This window comes from Microtus ochrogaster, linkage group LG10 (genome assembly GCF_000317375.1).
Source record: "Microtus ochrogaster isolate Prairie Vole_2 linkage group LG10, MicOch1.0, whole genome shotgun sequence".
Taxonomy (NCBI): Eukaryota; Metazoa; Chordata; class Mammalia; order Rodentia; family Cricetidae; genus Microtus; species Microtus ochrogaster.
Genome location: NC_022035.1, coordinates 12723009 through 12746026, shown reverse-complemented (window position 1 = coordinate 12746026; position 23018 = coordinate 12723009). Strand labels below are relative to the sequence as shown.

Sequence of the window (23018 nt, the reverse complement as noted above, 5' to 3'; positions counted from 1 at the left end):
TTTTAAAAGGGTCGGCGGGTGGGGACAGGGTGCAGGTCTATAATCCTCGCATTCTGGAGGCTGTGGAGAGGACTGGGAGTTCCAGGTTACCCCGGCTACACAGAAAAATCACATAAAACAACAACAACAACAAGAGCAAGAATTGCCAGTAGCAATACCAAGAAGGAAGTCCGGGACTATGCTTCTGGGGAATCACCACAGTCTGCAACTGTCGACAGTTAACACACATGCAACCATTATGCTCCACGTTAACTAAAAGAAAAGCATTTAAAACATTAGCAAATGTTTTGTTTCAAGAAGCAATCAGTTCTATGGCATCCTTCCAATTCAGAAACATGAAAGAAACTGGCCACTTAAACTAATAAGATAAACATTTAAGCACTATTGTATACACTATAACTATCTTCACAGCCACTATCTTATCTGTGTTTATTTGCTACAGACTCTCTAGTATGCACATCCTGGAATTTCAGTCACCTCTATCTCTGCTAAATGCTCATAAAACACATAATTATGATTTTTAGAATTTTGCTGGGATCTATTTAGTTGGTGTAATTCTTAGAAAATGACCAAAAAGTACTAAAGGGTATGGAAAACAGAATGAGTGGCTGTGAGTTTCTGCTCCCAACAGTACTGTCATGAAACAGAGGCAAAGAATTAGACCACAGACTGCGCCTGCCATGCTCATTCCAGCCAAATATTTTCCTTTTTAAGAAAATAGGCCCAGATAGACAGAGTGGCACACAACTATAATCTCAGTGCTACAGGAAGCTGAGGCAGGAGGACCTCGGGGTCAAGACAAGCCTGAATTATGTACAGTTAAGACGCAACTGAGAGAGACAGATAAAGGGAGGAAAGAGTGGAGGGGGGGGGTACAGGGAGGCCCGCAGCTGGCTAAGAGAAACTCAGGAGAACATCTAACCAATTATTGGCAAAACCAATCTTGTGGCACATACACTTGTCACCACCCCGAACTATGAGCTGTGCTGTTTGCTTTTATTTTCCCTCTCATATTATCTTATACTTTATTCACCGTGTTGCATAGACTGTAGCCTCATGCTTTCAAATACTCAGACTTCTGCTTCTCTCAGATCTTCACCACCCTGTGGAGCAGCTTATTGGTACAGACCTTACTAATGGGTATTTAGCTTTGTCATCCTGATATTTCCATTCTTTTGCTTTTTATGTGTATATGTGTGTGACACATGTATGTGTGATACATGTGTGTATGGTGTGTGTGTCTGCACCTATAGGCATCCACAGGGGAAAGAGGAGGATGCTGTGGGTACCACTGTTATCAGTGTATACCTGGTTCCTTTGAGATGAGATCTCTCACTATACCCGAAGTCCCATTGATCCTCCTGTCTAACCCACCACAGCCCTGACTGGCTTTTTACATGAGTGATGGAATGCAAACTCAGATGCTTATGTTCTAGAAGGAAGGACTCTTAGTCACTGAGCCATCTCTGCAGCCCCACCATGCTGATCTTTCCACATGCTTTAATCATTTATACCTCCTTTGCACTTCGTTCCGCTGGGAGTCACTATAATTTCATCATTTGGAGTCAACCATACTTTCTAAAGTATTTTCCTGTTAGAGAAAAATTTTCACATACCCTATCCTAAATCTGTCAACACCAGGTCAGTTATGTTCAATGGCTCTCCATTTGTGAGACCACATTTATTTTTCCCCTGAATTAAAGAAAAAAACATGCTTTCCACTATTATTTCTTTTAAATTCAAGGGTCATTTCCATGCCTAATGTTCCTTTCTTTTACTTATGATTAAGCTTCTCCATCTAAGAATCTACCTTCTGATTGAGCAGGATATCATTCCTGTGTTTTGACTACTTTGGCAGTAACTCGGGTGCCCATAAGGCACCAGCCTATCAGATGGTCTGATTAGCAAACAGTACTCCCAGAACTCCCTATGAGTTCCCAACATGCACTTCACTGTCACGAGTTCAGCCTTTAGGATGTGTCATTTGTTACTGCCTCCCCGCCCCAGTGGTTACAGCAAGAGCAGGTAAGTGTTGATGGGCTGCATGGCCGAGCAGCCTCCCTGTGTCTTGGGTCCACTCCCTGGAAGAGGATCTGAGTCTGGGTCTGTTTTATGAGCCTTAGTTGGCTATGGTTGGGAGAGCAGCAGAAAGCATGTGGCTGTGGCTCACAACAGGAAGATTAGCTCATCTGGAAGACAGAGGAACATCTACACTCAGATTACCACTTGTCTAAAGAAGAAAACCAAATCTCACTTTCCACAGATCTCAACTGATGTTTACAAAGCTCTCCAAATCCCCCTGCCTGGGATCAAAAGGTGTTCAACTGTGGGGTCAGCAAGTCATTTCTCTTCAGACCATTTCACTCTCAGGTCTGAGAGCTTTGGTACGATGATCACCTCCCAACCATAAAGCACAGCAGAGTGTGAGCCCATTATCCTACTCTTTACATGCTGGGGGCAGACAAATTTTCCTTTGAGATTGCTTCCAGATCTCTCAAAGGCCTTTAGAACAAAGTCATAGCCAGACACAAAGCCTTTCAGGTCTGTCCCCTATGAAGTTCACCCCATGTATCTTCTGCCATTTGCTGTGCCCCTTGTTCATCCACTCGAAATGTAGAAAATGGGGGATTTTCAATTAAAAAAAAAATGGAATACAGACCTAAACAGAGAACTCTCAACAGATGAATCTAAAACAACTGAAAGACACTTAAGGAAATGTTCACCATCCTTAGTCATCAGAGAAATGCAAATCAAAACAACTCTGAGATTCCATCTTATGCCTGTAAGAATGACCAAGATCAAAAACACTGCTGACAATTTATGCTGGAGAAGTTGTGGGGTAATGGGAACACTCCTGCATTGCTGGTGGGAATGCAAGCTGGTACAGCCCCTTTAGATGTCAGTGTGGCAATTTCTCAGAAAATTAGGAAACAACCTTCCTCAAGACCCAGGAAAACCACTTTTGGGTACATATCCAAAGGATGCTCAATCGTGCCACAAGGACATGTGCTCAACTATGTTCATAGAAGCATTGTTTGTCATCGCCAAAACTTGGAAACAACCTAAATGTCCCTCGCCTGAAGAATGGATAAGGAAAATGTGGTACATTTACACAATGGAGTACTACACGGCAGAAAAAAACAATGACAGCTTGAATTTTGTAGGCAAATGGATGGAGCTAGAAAATATCATTTTGAGTAAGGTAACCAAGACCCAGAAAGACAATTATCACATGTACTCACTCATAAGTGGTTTTTAACCATAAAGCAAAGAAAATCAGCTCACAGATCACAATCCCAAAAAACCTAGACAACAATGAGGACCCTAAGAGAGACATACATAGATCTAATCTATATAGGAAGTAGAAAAACACAAGATCTCCCGAGTAAATAGGGAGCATGGGGACCTTGGGAGAGGGTTGAAAGGGGGAGGGGAGAGGCAGGGAGGGTGAGCAGAGAAAAATGTAGAGCTCAATAAAAATCAATAAAAAAGAAAAGAAAATGGGGGATTTCTCACACAGACATACTGGTCACGCCCCCAGCTTGCACATGCTCTCTTTAGCATGAGCACGTTCACTGTCCACTTCAGTTCAGTTCACCACCGCCAGGAAGTTGCTCTTCCCATCTTGCTGGGTGAAGTAGCCTTTCCACCTCAGTTAAAACTACTCCCACAATCCCTATTCCTTCCTGTGGACGTTTCTTCCCATATTTACTTAATTGGTGTTCTGTAGGAAGTAACGGCTGTGTAATTTGAGCTCTTTATAACCACAACACAAAGCAATATCTGAAACATACTTAGTAATCAGTGTCTACTGAACAAAATCTAAATTAATGTACCCACAAATTTGACAACATTCATATCGAATCTCACTCCTGAAAGACAAAAAAGTAATCACTGCTGATGGCAGCTTAAGAGGGAAGCGTGAATGGCTGTATTTCTTAAGATGTGTGTCTTGCAATTATCTTTGCCTCCAGTGTCCCAACAGGATGTGTGACAAAGTTGACAGTGTTCTTATCATGATGCCTGCTCGAAAGAGCAGTGGAAAGAATTGGGCAGGGGAGAAAAACAGTGAACGTTGAAACAGGATGAAGAGAAGAAGACACTTCATCCTGAAATAAGGAAGGCGACCACACCTCTTCTGGCTCCTCTTAACCTTTTACTGGAATGTAACTAAAAGGAGGTCATCTAAGAATGACTCTAGAATTTTCCAGTTATAAAGGGCTCATGAGAGCAAAAATTCAATGCAATAATCTTGAAGAAGAATTCATGGAACAAAACTTCAGATAAGATAAAACAATTTAAGAGACCAATCGCTTTGATCTCGTTTCCTTTTGTTCATCCACCAATGATAATGATCAAGATGTGGTTTAATGGATCATTACTGTGATCAAGATGTGGTTTAATGGGTCATTACTGTTCTTATGCATGAGACAGGTCAAGTGGAGGTCAACTCTCATAGTTATCGTTCTAAAAAGCTTTGAAGGACAGCATCCAGCAGATAAATAAACCAACTGACACACCAATGATAATACCCCATAATGGCATCTCCATTTCTGATTCATTCACTAACAACAGATGTTCCAAATGTCCACTCCATTATTCAGGGGCCCAAGACAAACACAGAGCTTGTTCTCAAAGACATTCTTTCTCTACACAGTCTATGGTGAGTTCAAAATAAGTGCATCCAGTACTGGTTAACCTTTATCAAATATAACATATGAGGTGTACACACACACACACACTCATATATATATATATATATATATATATATATATATATATATATATATATATATATATGGTATATAACACCTTTCTATACTAGAGTAAAAACAAAGTGACATGGAATAGGTCACATTAATCCCTGAATCCAGATGCACCTAAAAATCTTCTACGTAATGTGTTTTAATAGGTCTTTGATGAAATTTGAAAAAGTTAACCAAGTAATTAATTCTCTGCGATCCAGTATCAACTACAGGTTGAATATCTATGCGCCAAAGTCCAAAACTTTTAAGCACATTTCAAAAAGCCTTGGATTTTAGAAATTTTCAGACTAGAGACCACTCAATTAGGCAAAAATTCTAAACTGCAGACTACAAGTCTCCAAATGTAACACACACCTGGTTCCGAGCAGTTCAGATATGGTATCCCATGTCCCTCCTCTTGTCTGGCAACAAACTGACTTCACTTCGTGAGACACACTTGAAGTTCACATCACCTCAACAAAGGCAGCGCTCACAGATTCTCCTAGAGCCCTAAACCAACAAGTAGAAAGGAAAAACTAAAGGAGAAAACTGGTTGCCTGTTTCACTTCCATAGTTATGGAAGTGAAACACGCTATTACTGCCCTGTTATACGATGCTATCACCCATGCAGACGGACTCAGAAGACTTTCGATCTTTACTCCTATTCACGGTATGATGGAAACAACAGCGATGTAAAAATCTGATCCTTAAATTCTTGTTGTTGTTAGTTCCAGGCAGTGTGAGGTCTTTGTGCCCCACCTTCAAGAAAGTTAATCCAAAGTCCCCTTTCAACCAAAGAGGGAAATTCACTGAAGAAATAAAAAGGATTGATATACAAAAACCTCGAAAAATGTGCCGTCTGGGATTTCAATGATTCAATCGGGAAATTCTACATGGCCTTAGTAATTTTGGGCAGGGGGAAGAGCAAGGAACATGCATTCAGCTACACCCAGAAAAATTCATCTTACGCTGCAAAGCCAAACACCAGATGTGATTTGCAACTTTTGGACTAGATTACCCTAGAAGTTCTGTCAAAGGGCCCTTCTGTGGCTGGTGCCTTGGAGCCAAACACGGCAGTTTCAGTGATGGTAATGGCTGGCTGGGGAGGAATGTTACCTTGGTAAATTATGATAACTGGGCAATAAGGATTACCAAAGCCAACATAAATTTAGGGGGTTTGTGAATGTGCCAGCTATGTGAATTACAGATGTATGCACTTATGAATACTCTTCTCCATCATCAGAGACAGAATTTCCTCATGCATGCAACCCTTGTTGAAATGACATTCATTATCAGAGCTCATGCTTACTACATACATGGCCCATCATCTGACAGTCAGTCCATCGTTGGTTCTAAGTGATCTCAAAGGCCTAGTCTGCTTGGCAGTCTTACCTCCGGTATCCAAATCAGGAGGGCACCTAGTCCAAAGCTCTCTCTGCAGGCCTATCGCTCTCGGTGATTTATGCTTCTAAGACTGAAGCCACAGCTCATGGTATCAGTGGCAATGATTATTTTCAGGTCTGAAGATGGCTCACTGGCCCATCTTTACACTAAAATTCTCTTTAATCACTTGCCTAACATGCTTGATCTTTTCCATAGTAGCTAGTTCAGGAAGTGGAGCTGGACAAGGTTTAGGGTCACTAAAAGAGATGGACAATGCTTCAACCTTCATTTGCTAAAGCAGCCTAATTTTGTGGTGAATGTTTCAGATGTTGCGTGTGTGTGGCAGCCAACCCTGAGTCTACTGTTTGACCACAGGGCTCTGTTTCCAAGGTCTGAACAATCCAGCAATGATGACTATGGATCTTACTCACTGCTCTGACACCTCAGACACCTGTTGTCTTCAAAGACAAACAGAAAACAGACTAACCACAAAGGCAGGATGTCTGGTGACCATTTCACAGCAACAGTGACAATGGTCAGATAGTGTGTGCTGGCTACAAGGGCTTGGACAATGAACAACCCGACTTCAAAAGGACTAGCAAAGGCTTGTGTGCTGAAATCTCAGCACAGAAGGACTTCTCTTTCTGGCCTCTGCTCTCATTCTGCTGGGATGAAAGTACCCCCTCTAGTCAGAACCATGTTCTGGACACACCTTTGTAAATATCAGTTGGCAGGCAATAAGGCTAATTTAGAGTGGGCTCAATGTTATTAGTAATTGCTGCATTTATACATTTTTGACTATTAAAAAAGTAGCGTTTTCTTATAGGGAAGTTTATGTCCCTAAATTTAGGGCAACCACTAAAAAGGTAACAGTGTAAATGTCCAAAAGAGCTTAGGTCTGTGTTTCCTTCATGCACATTGCTAGGACTCTGTTACGCTCTGACTGTGAAATGTTCCCCACGAGCTCGCGTGTTTAAACACTTATGTCTCTAGCTAGTGTTGTTTGGGGAGGTTTTAGAACCTTTAGGGCACAGGGCCTACTTGCCAAGCCCAGACCACCAGCTGTAGACCTTTGATGGTTTTAACCCATCCCCACTTTCAGTCCAAATGCTCTCCTTCTTGATTCTCCAAGATGCAAGAAATGACAGCAGCAAGCTGCATCTCCACAAACCAAGCAGTTGCGCCACACCTTCCCCACACGGCAGATTGCAGTCATGAGACAAAAATAAGGCCTTGCTCCCTTTAGCGGCTTCTGTCAGGTATATTTCTCATACCAATGACAAAAATGACTAATATTGAATCCACAGGAGCCAAAATCAATAACATTTCTGTTCATAGCTTTCCAAGATTTTAAGAAATATTTTTAAGTGAACCTAAGCAATTCTGTTTATAAATTATAAACATATAAGCAATATGTTTAAAATTACATATCTCTATATATGTTCTATTATCTCTATAATTAATTTCTATAATAGGCCACACCAAGCCTTGTGGGGGAACAGCATTGGCTCTTATCCTCAAATTTAAACTGCCATTTTAGATACAGCTTTCTATTGAGGTTGATCAAATCTAGAAAAAATGAGGAGCAGTGAGCTGGACTCCATAGAACCACTAATAGTTTCTCAACTCCTCATCTGTGTTACATAGCTCTCAATACTAAGATGAATTCTACTTCTTTACCTCTCACGGGAAACTATCTGCTGTGTTTGAACAAGTTACTGAACCGCTGGGCGTTGATTCCATTTCTGCTGTGGGAGAATGCTCTTGTACACTGTAAAGATTTGTCACTCATATTGGTTTAATAAAACACTGATTGGCCAGTAGCCAGGCAGGAAGCCTAGGTGGGACAACCAGCCTAGGAGAATTCTGGGAAGAAGAAAAGCAGAGACACAGTCATCAGCCAGATGCAGAGGAAGCAAGATGAGAATTGCTGCACTGAGAAAAAGTTCCAAGCCATGTGACTAAAGATAGACAGGAATTATGGGTTAATTTAAGTTGTAAGAGCAAGTTAACAATAATCCCAAGCTAATAGGCCAAACAGTTTATAATCAATATAAGCCTCTGTGTATTTCTTTGGGACTGAATGAACTGGCTGAGACAGAAACTCCATCTACAAATGGCACCCAAATGCTTGGCAAGAATTTTCACATAAAGCCCGAGAAAGCTTTAAAGCTGAATTAATCCAACCTATATATTTTGAAAATGCATTGACTTCAAAATTTAAGATTAAAGATATGTTACTTTGGAGAAGAGGTCTTGCTTTTGTTTCCACAGAGACAAAGTACCAAACAATGTGGCTAAACATAGACAAGAATTATGGGTTTAAGTTGTAAGAGCAAGTTCATAATAATACCAAGCTAATAGGCCAAATAGTTTATAATTAATATAAGCCTTTGTGTTTCTTTGGGACTGAATGGCTGCAGGACCAGGCAGGACAGAAACTTGGCCTACACATTTTCACATAAGGAATAGAGATGTAGAAGGTTAAGTACACCACCCATGATGCCTTTTGGAATCCCCAGGGACCATTAACCAAAACAGCTTATCTAAATACTTCTAAATGTATTGCATAGTCAGCACAGGCACACCCATTGGTGCTATGAGAGTCTACTAAAATTGAAATGTACAGATTATGATGAACAAGATACATTCTTTTCAACACTACCATCTTAAGCTTCGAGACTAATGTTTTCAACTGAGGTGGCTTATACATTTCCTTGAAAGAAGATCCAAAGGCAGTAGTAGCTTTCACAATGAGTTCAAAAAGAATTTCTCATGACTTCATAATAGTGAAAATATTCCATGTATAATAAATACATGGATAGAAAATATGATAAATTTCAAATTAAATTAATGTTATATATAAAATCCTTTTAGTAATAAATTAAACAGATTGATTGTAATGGAAAGCCATATTTTTATGAAGATAGCATCAGAAAGGTAAGCAAATATAGATATACCTATTTCCTAAAGAATGATTAAAAGACAATTTAGCATCACTGAAACTCTGCAACACTATCCTGTCAGGGACCAGCCTCAACAAAAACAGCTCTTGTCAGAGTATGGGAATGGGGATCAGAAAAATAAGTAAAGAATACAAAAATATGAGTAAAATAATAAAAAAGAAAACATAGGATACTATCAAGAGGGAGTTCCACTGAAATCGCCCATGTTTAATTTTCCATACACTTTTATATGCTAATATAAAACGGAGAAGACAACAAAAGACTTCTTTAACATGATACAAAGGATAACTCGAACAGTTAATTGCTTCAATACTTGGAGACATCAAGTCATTAGCATTCTGTTGTTGTTTATGAAGTGAAGCTACCTTAGACAAGTATCCTGAAGGCAACTATTCCCCAAGTAGCCTCCTATTACAAAAGAAGGAACAGAGGTATGCTCACATATCCTGACCATCTGTCACGGTGGAGTAGATACACGTATATGAGCCATCTTAGTGTCAAAAGAACCAAGTACTCACATCCTAAGTCAGGATGTGTAGCCCTAATTGTTGCCATCAATTTTGAACAACCTCCAAACTCTCTGACCATCAGACAAGGTAGAAGTATGCTAACATTTTTGGGCCTCCACACTGCCCCAGCCGACATAGTTCATGCCTTTGTACAAGAAGCAGAGTTGACCAATGTAGCAAAACTTACATTTATGGAAAATACATGAATTTTAGATCTGACTGACCCTACCTGTATTTGAATCCCAGCTCTACAGTTGTCTAAGAATTTGTGTTTTTTTAAGTTACATTAAGCCACAACACCTCAGTTTTTACAGCTGATGAAATGGAATAACCAACTCCTTTCAAGGTTACTGTAAGGGTATAGCTAATATGTATAACATGTCTGAGTGATGGTAGGGCAGAAAAAAAAATCCAATAACCATGATAATATTTTTAAAAGTTACAAATACTACCAAAAATAGATAGTAAGCGATGGTGAACAGGGTAGACCTGGAATTGACACCCATGGCTTTTATCGTTGACTTTCTCTTTCTTATAACATTTACAACATTTTAAACAATGATTGTTCACAATTGATCTCCTTTTTCTTATACTTTATGTCTTTACTTTGAAAATTTAGGGGATTCCTGTGAACAAGATACTTCTTAGACACAGCACAACCCTAGATGAGCTAACAGTGCTTGCCAAATACACAGTCATATATGAAAGCTTAGACAATGTCTAAGACCAACGTTTTAGGAGAACCCAACATATGGTAGCTGTTACAGCTGCTGCTGCTGTTACTTTAGTCATTGTGTGGAGTATGGAAATGACAAGGCAGGCATTTGAGACAAAAGTTTAGAGTAGTAAAGCATGAGATGTTATCTCAGTGACAAAATCAAAACTAGAATGCAGATCACAAGGCAGCGTGACAAATTAATCTGTAATCCTAGAAAAGATAGTTTTCCAAAGGATCCATTGTAAGAAGAATTTGTGAGTATCAAGGATTTTCAAACTCAAAACTTTCAAAGCCAAACTTTCTTCTTTTTGCAATAGTAAAGAAGAAAGAGGCAAGGGGAAATACATTTAGTCCCCTTCTTTTTTCCAAAGCATGTTATTTCTTAGGTTATTTTTCCCTCCCCATTCTTGCCATTTTTCGAAATCCCCTTTACAAAGGTCAGAAAAGCATCACTAATCCCTTCATATCACTTCCCAGAACATGACTTATAAAACTGAGCCACTTAACAAACAATAAAGGACTGCTGTACCCATAAACCATCCAGAAACAGCTATCCAACCAGAACATTCCAACTTGCAGAGATAACATAATCCTGTTGTTTTGGGTGTGACTCTATGAGAGGGATGGAGGGCTACAATTCAAAATGCTGTCTCTAGCCACTTAGATAAGAAGGGTTGAACTTGAACCAGGGCAAAACCCAGGATGTCCTATAAGCTGTCTACTTCAAGCGCTCCAAAGTACTTGCTTCCTTGTCCCGGGCCAGATAAAGGGGCAGCAGCTTAGTCAAGATCCTTTAGGTCTCTAAAAAAAAAGCATCGGGGGATGAACTTGGAAGAACCGTGCCATGGGATGGGATAAGGAACAGGAGACATGCTTTTCCAGTCTTCAGTGTCTGTAGCTCACCCTCAAGAATATAACTTCAGCAGCCGCTTCATTACATTTCTACTGTAAATGACACAAGCATGAGCCAAGTCAGCACCGAAACTCCCCTCAGAGTTCAGTGGGGTTAGGTCATCTGCACTTTATTGACAACTGCTGAACTCAGAGCCTCTAATGAGGCAGCTCAGCAAACTATGTGTCCTGCCACCAATGAGACTGTTTTTCCATGAATAATGAACAAGAACATCATTTCTGTTGCCAGGTACACAACATAAACAAAGCTCAACATGGGCCTTGATAGAGTGATTTTGTCCATTTGAAATAAGGGAATGTTTCAAAGTGCAAGCCAAGTCTTAGTAAAGGGTGGGACAGGCTGTGGTAACAAGTAATACGAACATATGTTATCAGAATTTAATAAATCAGTTTTTGATTGTTGCAGAGTGGAGGCTGTACAGTGGGATGCATTGAGACAACGAACAAATCCAAGTGAGTTCACTTCTTTACTTGGCCATCAGTTTTATAACAACACGAGGCTGATGATTTCTATAATGAGCTGAGATCTTCATGAAATAAGTCTTAGACTTGTGATCTCAAAGGCTTTCTTAGTTAAAGCTTTACTTCTTAAGGCTTATCAGACTCAGAAGGTCAGCACTCATGATGAGAACATGACCTTTGCACTGAAGTCCATTGCCAGGTAGACCCATGGCATAAGATTAACTCCTTTGGCACTAAAAGATACTCAGTATATGAGCATTCTGCCTACAGCAATGTATAAGTTACATCGAAGCTTCAACTGAACGGACAGATTGTGGAGAATAAACAGAGAATAAAAAATGAGCTGATGTGAAGTCCAAACAGCCTTCAGTTTGTTTACCTTAAAGTATTCCACAAATACGTTAAAATCAGTTCCACACCAGGCCATGTATATCCTGTTACATGAGGTGTACATATCTACACAGGCAAAGGATGCCATCACCGGCTGAAGGTTTTTAGTTCCCATCATTCTGAGCAAGATTTTGAGGAAAACAAACAAAAACAGGCTCATAACTGAGCTCAGTTTCCACAAAAGCAGGGGCTAAGAAAACCACCCCTTAGGAAGAACTTGTGGGTCAAAAATAAAATCCAAATGACACAGTTTGCTCTCTGTGTTTGAAGAATACCAGGAAATCTGTAGTCAGAAGAATGTGGTGTTCTACAGAAAATCTAAGCATAGCAGGTATCTATGTATATAATTTTATACTATTAATCAAATACACAGATATCATGACAGACAGAACAGTTCCAAGTTCTCTAGACTGTACCAGTTTCTCTCCCTGACTCACTGGTAATAGGCAGAGTAGAATAAGTTCATAAGGAATAAACCAGAATGCCAAAAGACCTTCGAGGGCATCGTGCAAAGAACTGTGCAGCTGTTATTAAGGAAGACCTGTGGGAAAGGGAACGTGAGTGGATCTTCATCACTGTCACCTGTGCACGGCAACTAGCTGTTCTCCATCGTTCTAGAGCATCAACAGGACTACCGATAGTGACCACAGTGAACCCGCAAGGTGTCATGGGAAGACCTTGGTGCTGCCCAACCCCATAGTGCTGTCTCTTGATCAGGAGGGAATCAGGGGAAGACACACAGCTGCCAGAGTACAAGCATATCAGCAGAGTGTGTGGGAAGTAAGGCTAAGAGTAGAGCGTAAGTTACTTAACGTTTCTGCCCCAGTATGCGCTAAATCGAAGGCGCTAGAAAATAGCCATCAAACGCTACAGGTGACAATTCTTAGCCTGTTATCTAAGTCCCACTTGAAGTTGTCATTCCTATCTAATCAGTGGATTATATCAAGGAGAAAGGAATTCTCGGATGCATAAAAATACCCAAGGACTTACCATCATACTTTGCTAAGACTGCCTGGACATCAGCATAAGCTTGGAGCTCCAGAAGGGCTTCTAGAAGGTTTTCATGAATATTGAACATGCTTAGGAGGGGGAATTCCTTCATTAACTAGGAAACAAGAGACCAGAGGAATAATTAATATACATGCCTTATATTTTCACATTTATACTTAAGGAATATAACATTTGTGCAATAAAAGGATTTCTAAGGTTGAGTATTTTAAGAACTAGTACTTGAGGCTAGGGGAAATGGCTTCGTTGCTAAAGTGCTTGCCACACAAACTGTAAGGACTGAGTTCAATCTCCAGAACCTTATTGAAAACAAAGCAAACACACAGCTCCAGTGTATGACTATAATCTCAGTGCTGTGCTGGAGAGGCAGTCAGAATCCTGGGGCTTGCTGGCCAGCTAGTTAAGCTGAATCAGTAAGCTTGATGTTCAGTGAGAACCCCTATCTCAAAGAAACAGCAAAGGAAAGGAAGGAGAGAGGGGAGAAGGGAGGGTGGGAGGAAAGGAGGGAAGGAAGAAGGAAAGACGGAGGAGTACAGATGGGCAGGCAGAGAACGAGATACCGGACATTGTCCTTTGTCTTCCACATACACATGCCCACACACCCAAATCTGTACACATAGAAAAAGAGGATTTATTTTTACAGTATAACTGATACTTAACTATCATATATTTGTATAATATAAAAATATAAGGACTAAGAAGATGGCTGGTTGGGACCCTGCTCAGACTGTGACCCTCGTCAGCCTGCTTCTGTGAGTCACAGCACTGAGGAGGCAGAGACAGGAGCACCCTGGCACTTGCTGGCTAGCCAGTCTAGCCCAACCAGCAAGCCTCAAGCCTCGGGTTCCACTCAGATGCTCTGTTAAAAAGCACTGTAGATTTATAGATGCAGGTGCCCTGCTTTGTCTGCAGGACACTGTATGGGGCTTGGAGCAGGAGGTGGGTGTGGACTCTTCCCCTAGGTGAGAAGCTAAGAGCAACTGGTAGCTTCTGGCGGGGGAAAGGGGAAACATTTAAGAGAGCAGTTCCTTTTATGTTGACCACACTTTAGTGAATAGCCCCATACCCAAGGGTATACTGGCAGCACAAACAGAACTTGAGAGGACTGGAAAAGAAGAAGAAGACACGAAGTTGATTGGGTAAGGAAGAGAGGGGGATCTGGGAGTTGGGGAGGATGAATATGATCAAAATACATTGTATGAATTTCTCAAAGAACTAATAAAGTAGGTTTATTTATTAATTTATTTTAGTTTTGGTGAAACAAAACAAAACAAGGCAAACAGCACCTGACCTGGGGCATCCATATGCATGAGCACACATGGGCACATACATCTACAAGCACATGTGAGCCCATACACATGTGCACACAACACATGAAGACACACACCAACATGCTACAATCCCTAGAAGTAAAAATAACATTAATATTAGATTACAAATAGTCATATTTAAATGCCTCATTTTTTTGTTTTCATTGTTTAGAAAAATGATGAGTCTGAATTTGTACAAATCTAAAGTGGGAAGAAACCTAAAAGAGATTTTCAGAACAATACAAGATGTTTGGTAACTACAAATACCACAGAGAGACTAAACCGGGTGAAGATGGAAACATAGCTCGCAGACTTTAACAGCTACTGGTAGCTTGTCCAGAGCAATTTGGATGGAAGCCACAGAGTGAAAGGAGAGGCAAGGGGGCACTACTGTTTCAAGCAGTCTGGAAAAATCAAGAACTAGGAAAGCAGTTAGCTAGAATGTAGTATGATTGAGAGAAAATTTGGTTGAGATTGGGGCAGGGTAACCTCAGTAAAACAGGAGTCAGGGTCATCTGCTGGACCATGAGAAAGAAGAAGCAAGAGGAGTTAAAGACAGAGAGAAATGTGCAAAATAACAGGCGTGGGAATCTGTTTAGTGCAGGACTATCCTGAGAGCCGAAAACCTGGAGACTCTGGAGGCAGAGAGGTCACAGTTGCCACGGTTGTTGCATGTCAGCAAACAGGGAGCATCAGCTGGGCACATAAGCAAGATATTCTATGGTTAGGTTGAACTCGGCAAACCGGAGGAAGTTCTGTAAAATGGCAAGGAGCAAGAGATGTGCCTATGGCAGGAAAACAGACTAAAGGACACAGAGAAGAACAGGAATCCACTGGGATTCACACGCAACAGTGCTCAACATCAGTGAGAAACAAGAAGGTAGGAAAAACCAAGAATTTACTAGTAAATTTTCTCTTAGATAAGGGTAAAATTGCATCTTAACAGAGAGAACCAGGTTCTTTGTAAATTCATCAGTTTGTGTTGATTTATCTAACCCCCTACATGGACAACTACTCTCAGTTACAATATGATGGCCTCTCAAAATAAATCTTTTTATAACACTATCCATGATAGAAATTATGGCGAAATAAATAACAATAAAGCCCAAGTGTTTTGACCAGCTTTATGGCAACACGACACAAGTTAAAGTCACTGGGAAGGAGGGAGCCTCAGTTGAGAATGCCTCAGCAAAATCTAGCTACAGGCAAGCATGTAGGGCATTTTCTCAATAGTGATGGGTGAGGGAGGGTCCAGCCTAGGGAAGGTGATGCCCTCCCTGGGCAGGAGGTCCTGAGTTCTATAAAAGCAGGCAGAGCAAGCAATGAGGAGCAAGTGGATGAGCAGCATCGCTCCATGGCCTCTGCATCAGCTCCTTCTTTCAAGTTCCGGTCCTACTTGAGCTCTTGTCCTGACTCCTTCAGGTATGAACTATGATGGGAAAGTTAAAGCCAAATAAATCCTTTCCTCTCCAGCTTGCTCTTGGTCATGGTGTTTAATCACAGCAACAGTAGTCCCAACTAAAACAATAGGCTAATTTACCCCTAACCAATGGACTCATGGTGTGGACTGTCTACTTCCTTTGTTAAGAACATTTTTTAACATCTTAGCTTTGCTAAGAATATTCTTTTGTTTTGTTTTGTTGTTGTTTTATAGAGACAGGGTTTATCGGTAGCTTTGGAGCCTGTCCTGGAACTAGCTTTTGTAGATCAGGCTGGCCTCAAACTCACAGAGATCCACCTGCCTCTGTCTCTCAAATGCTGGGATAAAAGGCATATGCCACCACTGCCTGGCTATTCTTTTGTTATTTAAAAGCCATGACTTACTGGGGACATCTTTAAATTTTTTTCTAAACCAGAAAACATAATTTTACTACTACAATCACCTATCAAAATCATTTGGTATACAAAAAGGCCCACAGTCTGAACTCCCAGAAAGAGGCCTGCAATATTTTCATTGTTGTTAAAGGACGCCAATGAGACAACCCCACACACTGTGGATGTTCTGTAACTAATAAAAGTATTTCTTGTTCTGGTTCACTGTGGTCCTGGCTGACATCACCCTTTGATTTCTTTTTTCACTTTTTCTAATTAAAGCTTGTTAAAACTCAAGTTTTCTGTCATGCAGCAGTTGGCAAGACAATAAAGACATATTTTGAGCTGCAACATTTAAACATTTATCACTTTTGACCAATTTTTCAAGTAATAATCAAATATCAAGGACACAAGTCATATTATATAATTTAAAAATGTAATTCCAAGTTTTAGTTGCTAAAGCTTAAGCACTGATTCTTATTAAAGCCCAGAGAGGCATGTGTGCAGCTGACTGCTAAGATGCACTGCTGGGCCTCGGGGCCATCATCCCCATGGGAAGAGCTCCCCATGCAGACATCCGCTCTGCCCTCTCTTCTACGAGATCAGGATCAACTTATACACTGTCCTTCTGACAGCTTTACATTGTCCCCATACAGTAACACACCTGATGCCCTGCTGAAAGTCTCCCTCTCCTGGAATACCTTTCAGATCTGTTCCTCAGCCTTGGTGTCTCCTGCACTGGAGCACAGTGCTATCAACCTCCCACCAATGTCCATTCCCTCACTATTGACACTTGACATGTCCTTGTGCCCTTTCGTATGTACAATGGACAGATGGCACTCAAGTTCTACCAAAGCTGCTGAAGTAAACAGATACATCACACCCGTTTCTTTGAGCTTGGTGTCATAACTTTACCTACACCCTCGCACTTGGAGCTGATGTGTGTCATTAGAAACCTTATTGTTCTTGTCTCAGTATCATCTTTGCTCAGCTCAACCTTTGCAAGCCTGTTTTACAATTTTGTTTTGAACATACATTAAGATCATCCTTCATGACCCTGTCTGACTAGACTATTCCACCAGAGCAATGACATGGTTATCTATCGAAATGGATAAACTAGTCAGATTTGAATACAAATTTACAAAGAAGCTGTTTATCACATTATTTGTTAAAGTAAAGAAAAATGCAAGTACCTTAAAATGTGACCCATTGCAAAAACAGTTATATATAGTAAATATCACTATCATTTGTCCATTATGTATGGTTATTAGAAGTTAAGTCCTTCTTGGACTTAAAACCTTATTGGTGGTGACAGCATAAACCATGGTCAGAGGAAATGGAGAGATCAAATTGATATGGACCTAGAAGCTTCCTTCCTGCTGACCCATTTTCCTAGTACTAGAAGCTGCTGTTTAGGTTACAAGGGGAAGAAGGGGAAGCCATTGATAATGGCCAGTGTGAATCCTGTGAACTACAATAATAACAAACTTGATAAGATATGCCCATGAGTGTAATAGTGGCATGGATGTTATGGGTGCAGTTAGCTACTTTTTCACCAGTAGATTTATGGAGTGCTCCACAGGAGGAAACACATGACTGGCACCATAAATATGACCAAGAACTCATGTTTGGGAAGCTCATAGATCCCAGGAATTAACCTACTATATTATTCTGCCAAACAGAAAAAGTATCAAACTGCTGTCTAAATTTGTATTTTTATATCCATAGCTCTCAGTCCTCATCAGAAAAGTGTCAATGGAGGGCTCTGTCAAAAATGGAATATCTCTCTCTCTTCTCTCTCTCTCTCTCTCTCTCTCTCTCTCTCTCTCTCTCTCTCTCTTTCTCCCCCCTCCCCCCCACAATCAGGGATGAGCTTGGGAGAAGAGTGGAAAGACAGTCAGTGCTATTGCAGGGAGGACTAGGAGGAAACAGTGCTGTCTGGATGTGAAATATTTGCTGCACCAGTTAACTCACAGTAGCTACTCTGCCGGCACAAGATCAATTCAGTCAACATTCTTGTTTGCAGTGGGAAGAGTTCATAAGTTCCCAGCCATGAATAAGGAGCTAGGGACAGTTAACGGCTTCTAGGGAAAAGAGCTAGTTTTCTTTAGGGGTAAATGGGCAGTACAAATTCTGGGGGTGTGGAGTGAATGCAAGGTGGAAGTGGATCAGGAAGGAGTTAAGGGGAAGAACAGGGAGTAGTGATTATTATCAAAATATACTGTATACATTCCCAAAAAATTAATAAAATTATTTTTAAGTTCCCCTCTAAGACTAGGTCCTAACTAGACCCAGATAACTGGCTATGTTTCTTGTACCAGGCATGATTTCCTTCTGTTGAGTTGGGCCTTAAGTACAATTAGACAGTTTCTTGTTACTGCCATTCTCGCACCTTTGGAGCTACCTTGGCATGTTGGCCATTGGTGCAGTTCATAGGCATCACAGATGGGTAGGGCTGTTGATTGTGCCCCTCCCTTGCCAGCTTGCATAACTTCTGGTCCTATGAATGTCAGGCTGAAAGACAGAGGCTTTTAGGTTGGATCCAGCTCAAATATTCTAAGTACTGCGTTTGAAGTGTGCAATGTCCTCAGCATAGGGACATGTTTATCTTCACATCTGAGAGGCAGCAAGGGCGACACCAATAGCCCATATTGTTTTGGGAGTCACTTACACTGCTGTGACCAACAATTCAAATGGTGTTTCTTATGCCTAGTACTGGGTTTCTTTAAGTAGTTTAAAACTAAGGGGGGGGGGGGCATTGTCAGTCCGAGCATATAACTTCATTTAAGATACACATGTACATAGCAATAAAAATCAGAGAAAAAGAGAATATCAACCTGAGAGGAAGTGAGGGGGAACATGGAAGGGGTTGGAGGAAGAATAAGGAAGGGAATAAGTGGTATAATTATATTTTAATTGGAAATTTTAAAGTTCTCAAAAAACTTTTAGGGGCATGACCTGGGAAAATACTAGCATATGGTGTTACATCAGATAAAAACTAATAAAACTATATAATTTCATAAGATCATGCTTTTCTTGTGTGCTCTTGTATAAAAACACAGACATCTTCTAAAGTAAAATTATTTCTGAAATGGGAGGCGGTGGCGGGGAGGAGGCAGAACTCCTCAATAAATAAATAAATTAAAGAAAAAAAATAGAAAAAAAATTATTTCTGATTGGTGAGATTCTAGGTGATTTTTATCTCCTGCTCCATATTTTCTATGGGTTCTAATATTTTTAAAGATACTCATATATATATATATTTGATACAGTAAGGAGGAAAACTGATCACTTTTAATAATACTGGCTACTCACAGACAGCAAGATGGCTGTGGGAGCAACGGGACGAACATACTAGCCTATCAACCTGAGCTGGATCCCTGGAACCCATGTGACAGTGTATAGAAAAAACTAGCTCTTATAAAACTGTGCTCTGACCTTCAAACACACACACACACACAAACACACACACATGTTGTGGCATGTGTAAAAGCACATATACACCATACATATATGCACATACTAACTACCTTTAAGAAGAGAGTACTGGATTTTCATTAAATTCAGGCCCACACAGGCCATGTTCCAGGCATAGAGGGCTTCCAGGTCCTTAGATAGGACACACCCACTCATACCTTTGTCTCCTGGCTCCTTCCTTGAACACTCTCCTTCTGTCCCTGGCCCGTATGACCAAGTCCTAAAACTCCAGGACACCTTCCTCCTCATCCTCCAGCTCCCGCTGACCAGAGTCTTCATCACAGCAGCCTGCCGGTCCAGCTTCCCTGTGAGCAGTAGCATCATCCTGCTGCTGTACCCTCAGTCAGAGGACAATAGTTATTCCATGACTGCAATGTTTTATGAAGTCCTACTCTGTTGTGAAGAGACACATTATGTCCTGGGCCTGTGTCAGGCCTTTCTGAAGTCCTCCTCCTTTGTGGAGAGACACATTATGTCCCAGGCCTCTGACAGACCTTTGGGTTACAGAGCCCTGACCATGTTCTTCTGCTTATGATCTCCCATTATCTATGTGCTGTGAGTTCCGACTAGACCCAGTGTACTGATGGATTTTCTTATACTGCTTATACTTATAGCTGCCCGGATATGCAACAGATGATGTGGAATCTCTAAGCTTGCACTGATTAGAGGAGGCGAGTCACAGGACTTTTCACTACAGAACGTCTACAACTCTACGAAGCTGCAGGAAGGAGCTTCCAGCCCTAAGCCTAACTTATGGTCGTTCCTCAGTTCAGCGTCAGACCCCATTTAGCGTTCGAGTTTGCTGTGAGGTTAAAGCCCGGCCTTGGGAGACAGAGCAAGTATACATCATTCCTAGAATTCCTTCTCCAGTTGCTAGTCACTGTGTTTTTGCTCAGACTGTTTTCACCACCTGGATACCTTTCCCCCTCATCCACAAGGCCGCCTGTCAAAATCACCCCACACTCCAAAGCCCAGATCAAATGCCACCTCCTAAAGTCACAGCATCATAGAGAGTGAGAGCCAGCGGAGCCCGCAGGGACCCTCCAGACACTGTCCTCACTTCGCAGAAGAGCTCCCTCCTACCACCCCACTACAACACAATGACGGCTGCAAATTCAAGGGACTCGGCCAAGCTCAGCGCTGGGACTATGACTCAAACACCGTCGTCAGCCCTGAGTCCAGATTCCAACACATCATGACTCTGGGCTCAGGAATGCCAAGTCTGGAGAACTGAACTTTGCTTTTGAAACAATGCTTTTATTTCTCCTTGTACTGTATTTGTGTGAATTTCAGGAAACAGTCATACTATAGAGCGGGGGGAAACAAACTGAACTAAATTTGGAGTTGTTTCTGAGTTGAAATCCAGCCCCTGCCACTTAGCGCCTGCTTCATTATATAGAGATTTGGTTGAGAACCTGAGCTTTGGTTTTCTTCTGTCTTGGGTCGGTCCCACGGCATCTCCTCCAGTTCTTTACCATCTACCAATATCGCCCGTCTCACTGCCCATGTTCTACTACTTCTAGCACCTTCTGAAGTCATCTTATTTATCTAGCTTGATAATAGTTCATTTAAAAATTAAAGCAAAAGGATTAGGCAGTGATAACAAGCAATACTATTACAGCAGGACAAACCAACACTTCTTTCCATAAGGGCCAGAGAGGTGCCACTGGGGGTGTTTCAAGACATAGGATCTCTATGGCAACTACTCAATACTTAACAACTTGAAAACAGCTGTGGGCTATATGTAAATGAATAAGAAATCCTGTGTTCTCAGAAAACTTTCTTTACGGAAGCAGGTAACAGGCTGGATGTGGACCACAGGCTTTCATTTGCCAAACCCTGGTTAATAAGAAGAAAACTTAAAACCCAAAAGGTTTTTCTAAAAAGCACTTCTCAGTGCTATCATACTTTAAAAGCCTGACATCTCTTCCCACAGCTAGCTGAGCAGATTGCTGTAAAATGCAAAAGGCCATCCATCCCTACAACCCACCACTTCCTTTTCGTGCTCAGGTCCCCAGAGGCCGAGGTACCACAGTGGCAGGAAACCTGGCTGAAGTACAGGACTGGGCAGATTAGTGACGGCTGCTCACATGGTACCATGTTGTTCATCAGACAGAAGGGACAAGCTGGGGCCTAAAGTCTTCATGAGAACAAAAACCAAGAAATTTTGAGTAAAGAAGTATGTTATAGAAAAATGTGCTCTAAAATGCAGTATCATTTAAATAAACTATGTATTTTATATGTTATTCTTTATGTTCTTTTTGTATTGTGTCTTCAAGATGTTCAATACTTTTCACACATAACTTCTCAAACCCTGAAGGGCTAATTTTTATCAGGTTTATTTTCTTTTCTTATATTTTTTTTAAAGAATTTCTTGTCTTGAATTGAGCTATACATTTTTTCTCACTCTCCTTCCTTCCTCCCATCTCCCCTTTCCCTCCTGCCCCTCATGCTCCCAATTTACTCAGGAGATCTTTTCTTTTTCTCCTTCCTAGGCGGATCTATGTATGTCTCTCTCAGGGTCTCCTTTGTAGTCTAGGTTCTCTGGAGTTGTGAGCTATATGCTGGTTACTTCTTGCTTTAAAGCAACATATGAGTGAATACACATCATATTTGTCTTTCTGGGTCTGGGTTATGTCACTCAGTATGGGTTTTTCTTCTTTTTCTAGTTCCATCCATTTCAATATGTCATTGTTTTTTACTGCTGAGTAATTCTCCATTCCGTAAACGTACCACATTTTCCTTATCTATTCTTCAGCTGAGGGGCATCTAGATTGTTTCCAGGTTCTGGCTATATTACCAATAATACTGTTATTAACATAGTTGAGCAAACTGACTTTTTTGTTGTTCTTTTTAAAATTATTTTTATTTCTTTGAGATTATAATGTAATTATATTATTTCTCCCTTTCCTTTCCTTACTCCAAATCCTCCCATATGCCCTCTGTCCTCTCTCAAATTTATAGCCGTTTTCATTAATTGTTGCTACATGCATATATATGCATATACATTATATTACTAAGTAGAACCTGTTCAGTCTGTGTAATATTACTTATATGTATGTTTCAGAGCTGACCACTTGTTGCTTAATAACCAACTGGCATGTAGGGGGGAGGGATTTATTTCTCCTCTCTCAGCATCTTTAATTGCTTGTAGTTCTTTGTGTAGAGTAAGGCCTTGTGGTGTCCCAGGCCCTTAAACCACTTTAACATATCTATTATTGTTGATTAATTGACTTTTGAGGCACAACTGTTCCTTTATGGTGAGGATTTGATTCTGCAGCTCCTCAAAGTGTTGCTAGTGTGATGAGAAGGCTCAGATGGAGTGG

The 23018-nt window shown here is 40.9% G+C and overlaps 1 protein-coding gene across 3 annotated transcripts in view; it reads right to left on the bottom strand.

The window, feature by feature from the left end:
• St7 (suppression of tumorigenicity 7) overlaps positions 1–23018 on the bottom strand; it is a 243518-nt gene that overhangs the window by 42969 nt on the left and 177531 nt on the right. For all 3 annotated transcript variants that reach the window (XM_026787534.1, XM_026787535.1, XM_005363756.3), the window contains one exon: positions 13076–13190. In XM_026787534.1, the coding sequence (XP_026643335.1) occupies positions 13076–13190 (115 nt within the window). The remainder of the gene's footprint in view (positions 1–13075; positions 13191–23018) is intronic.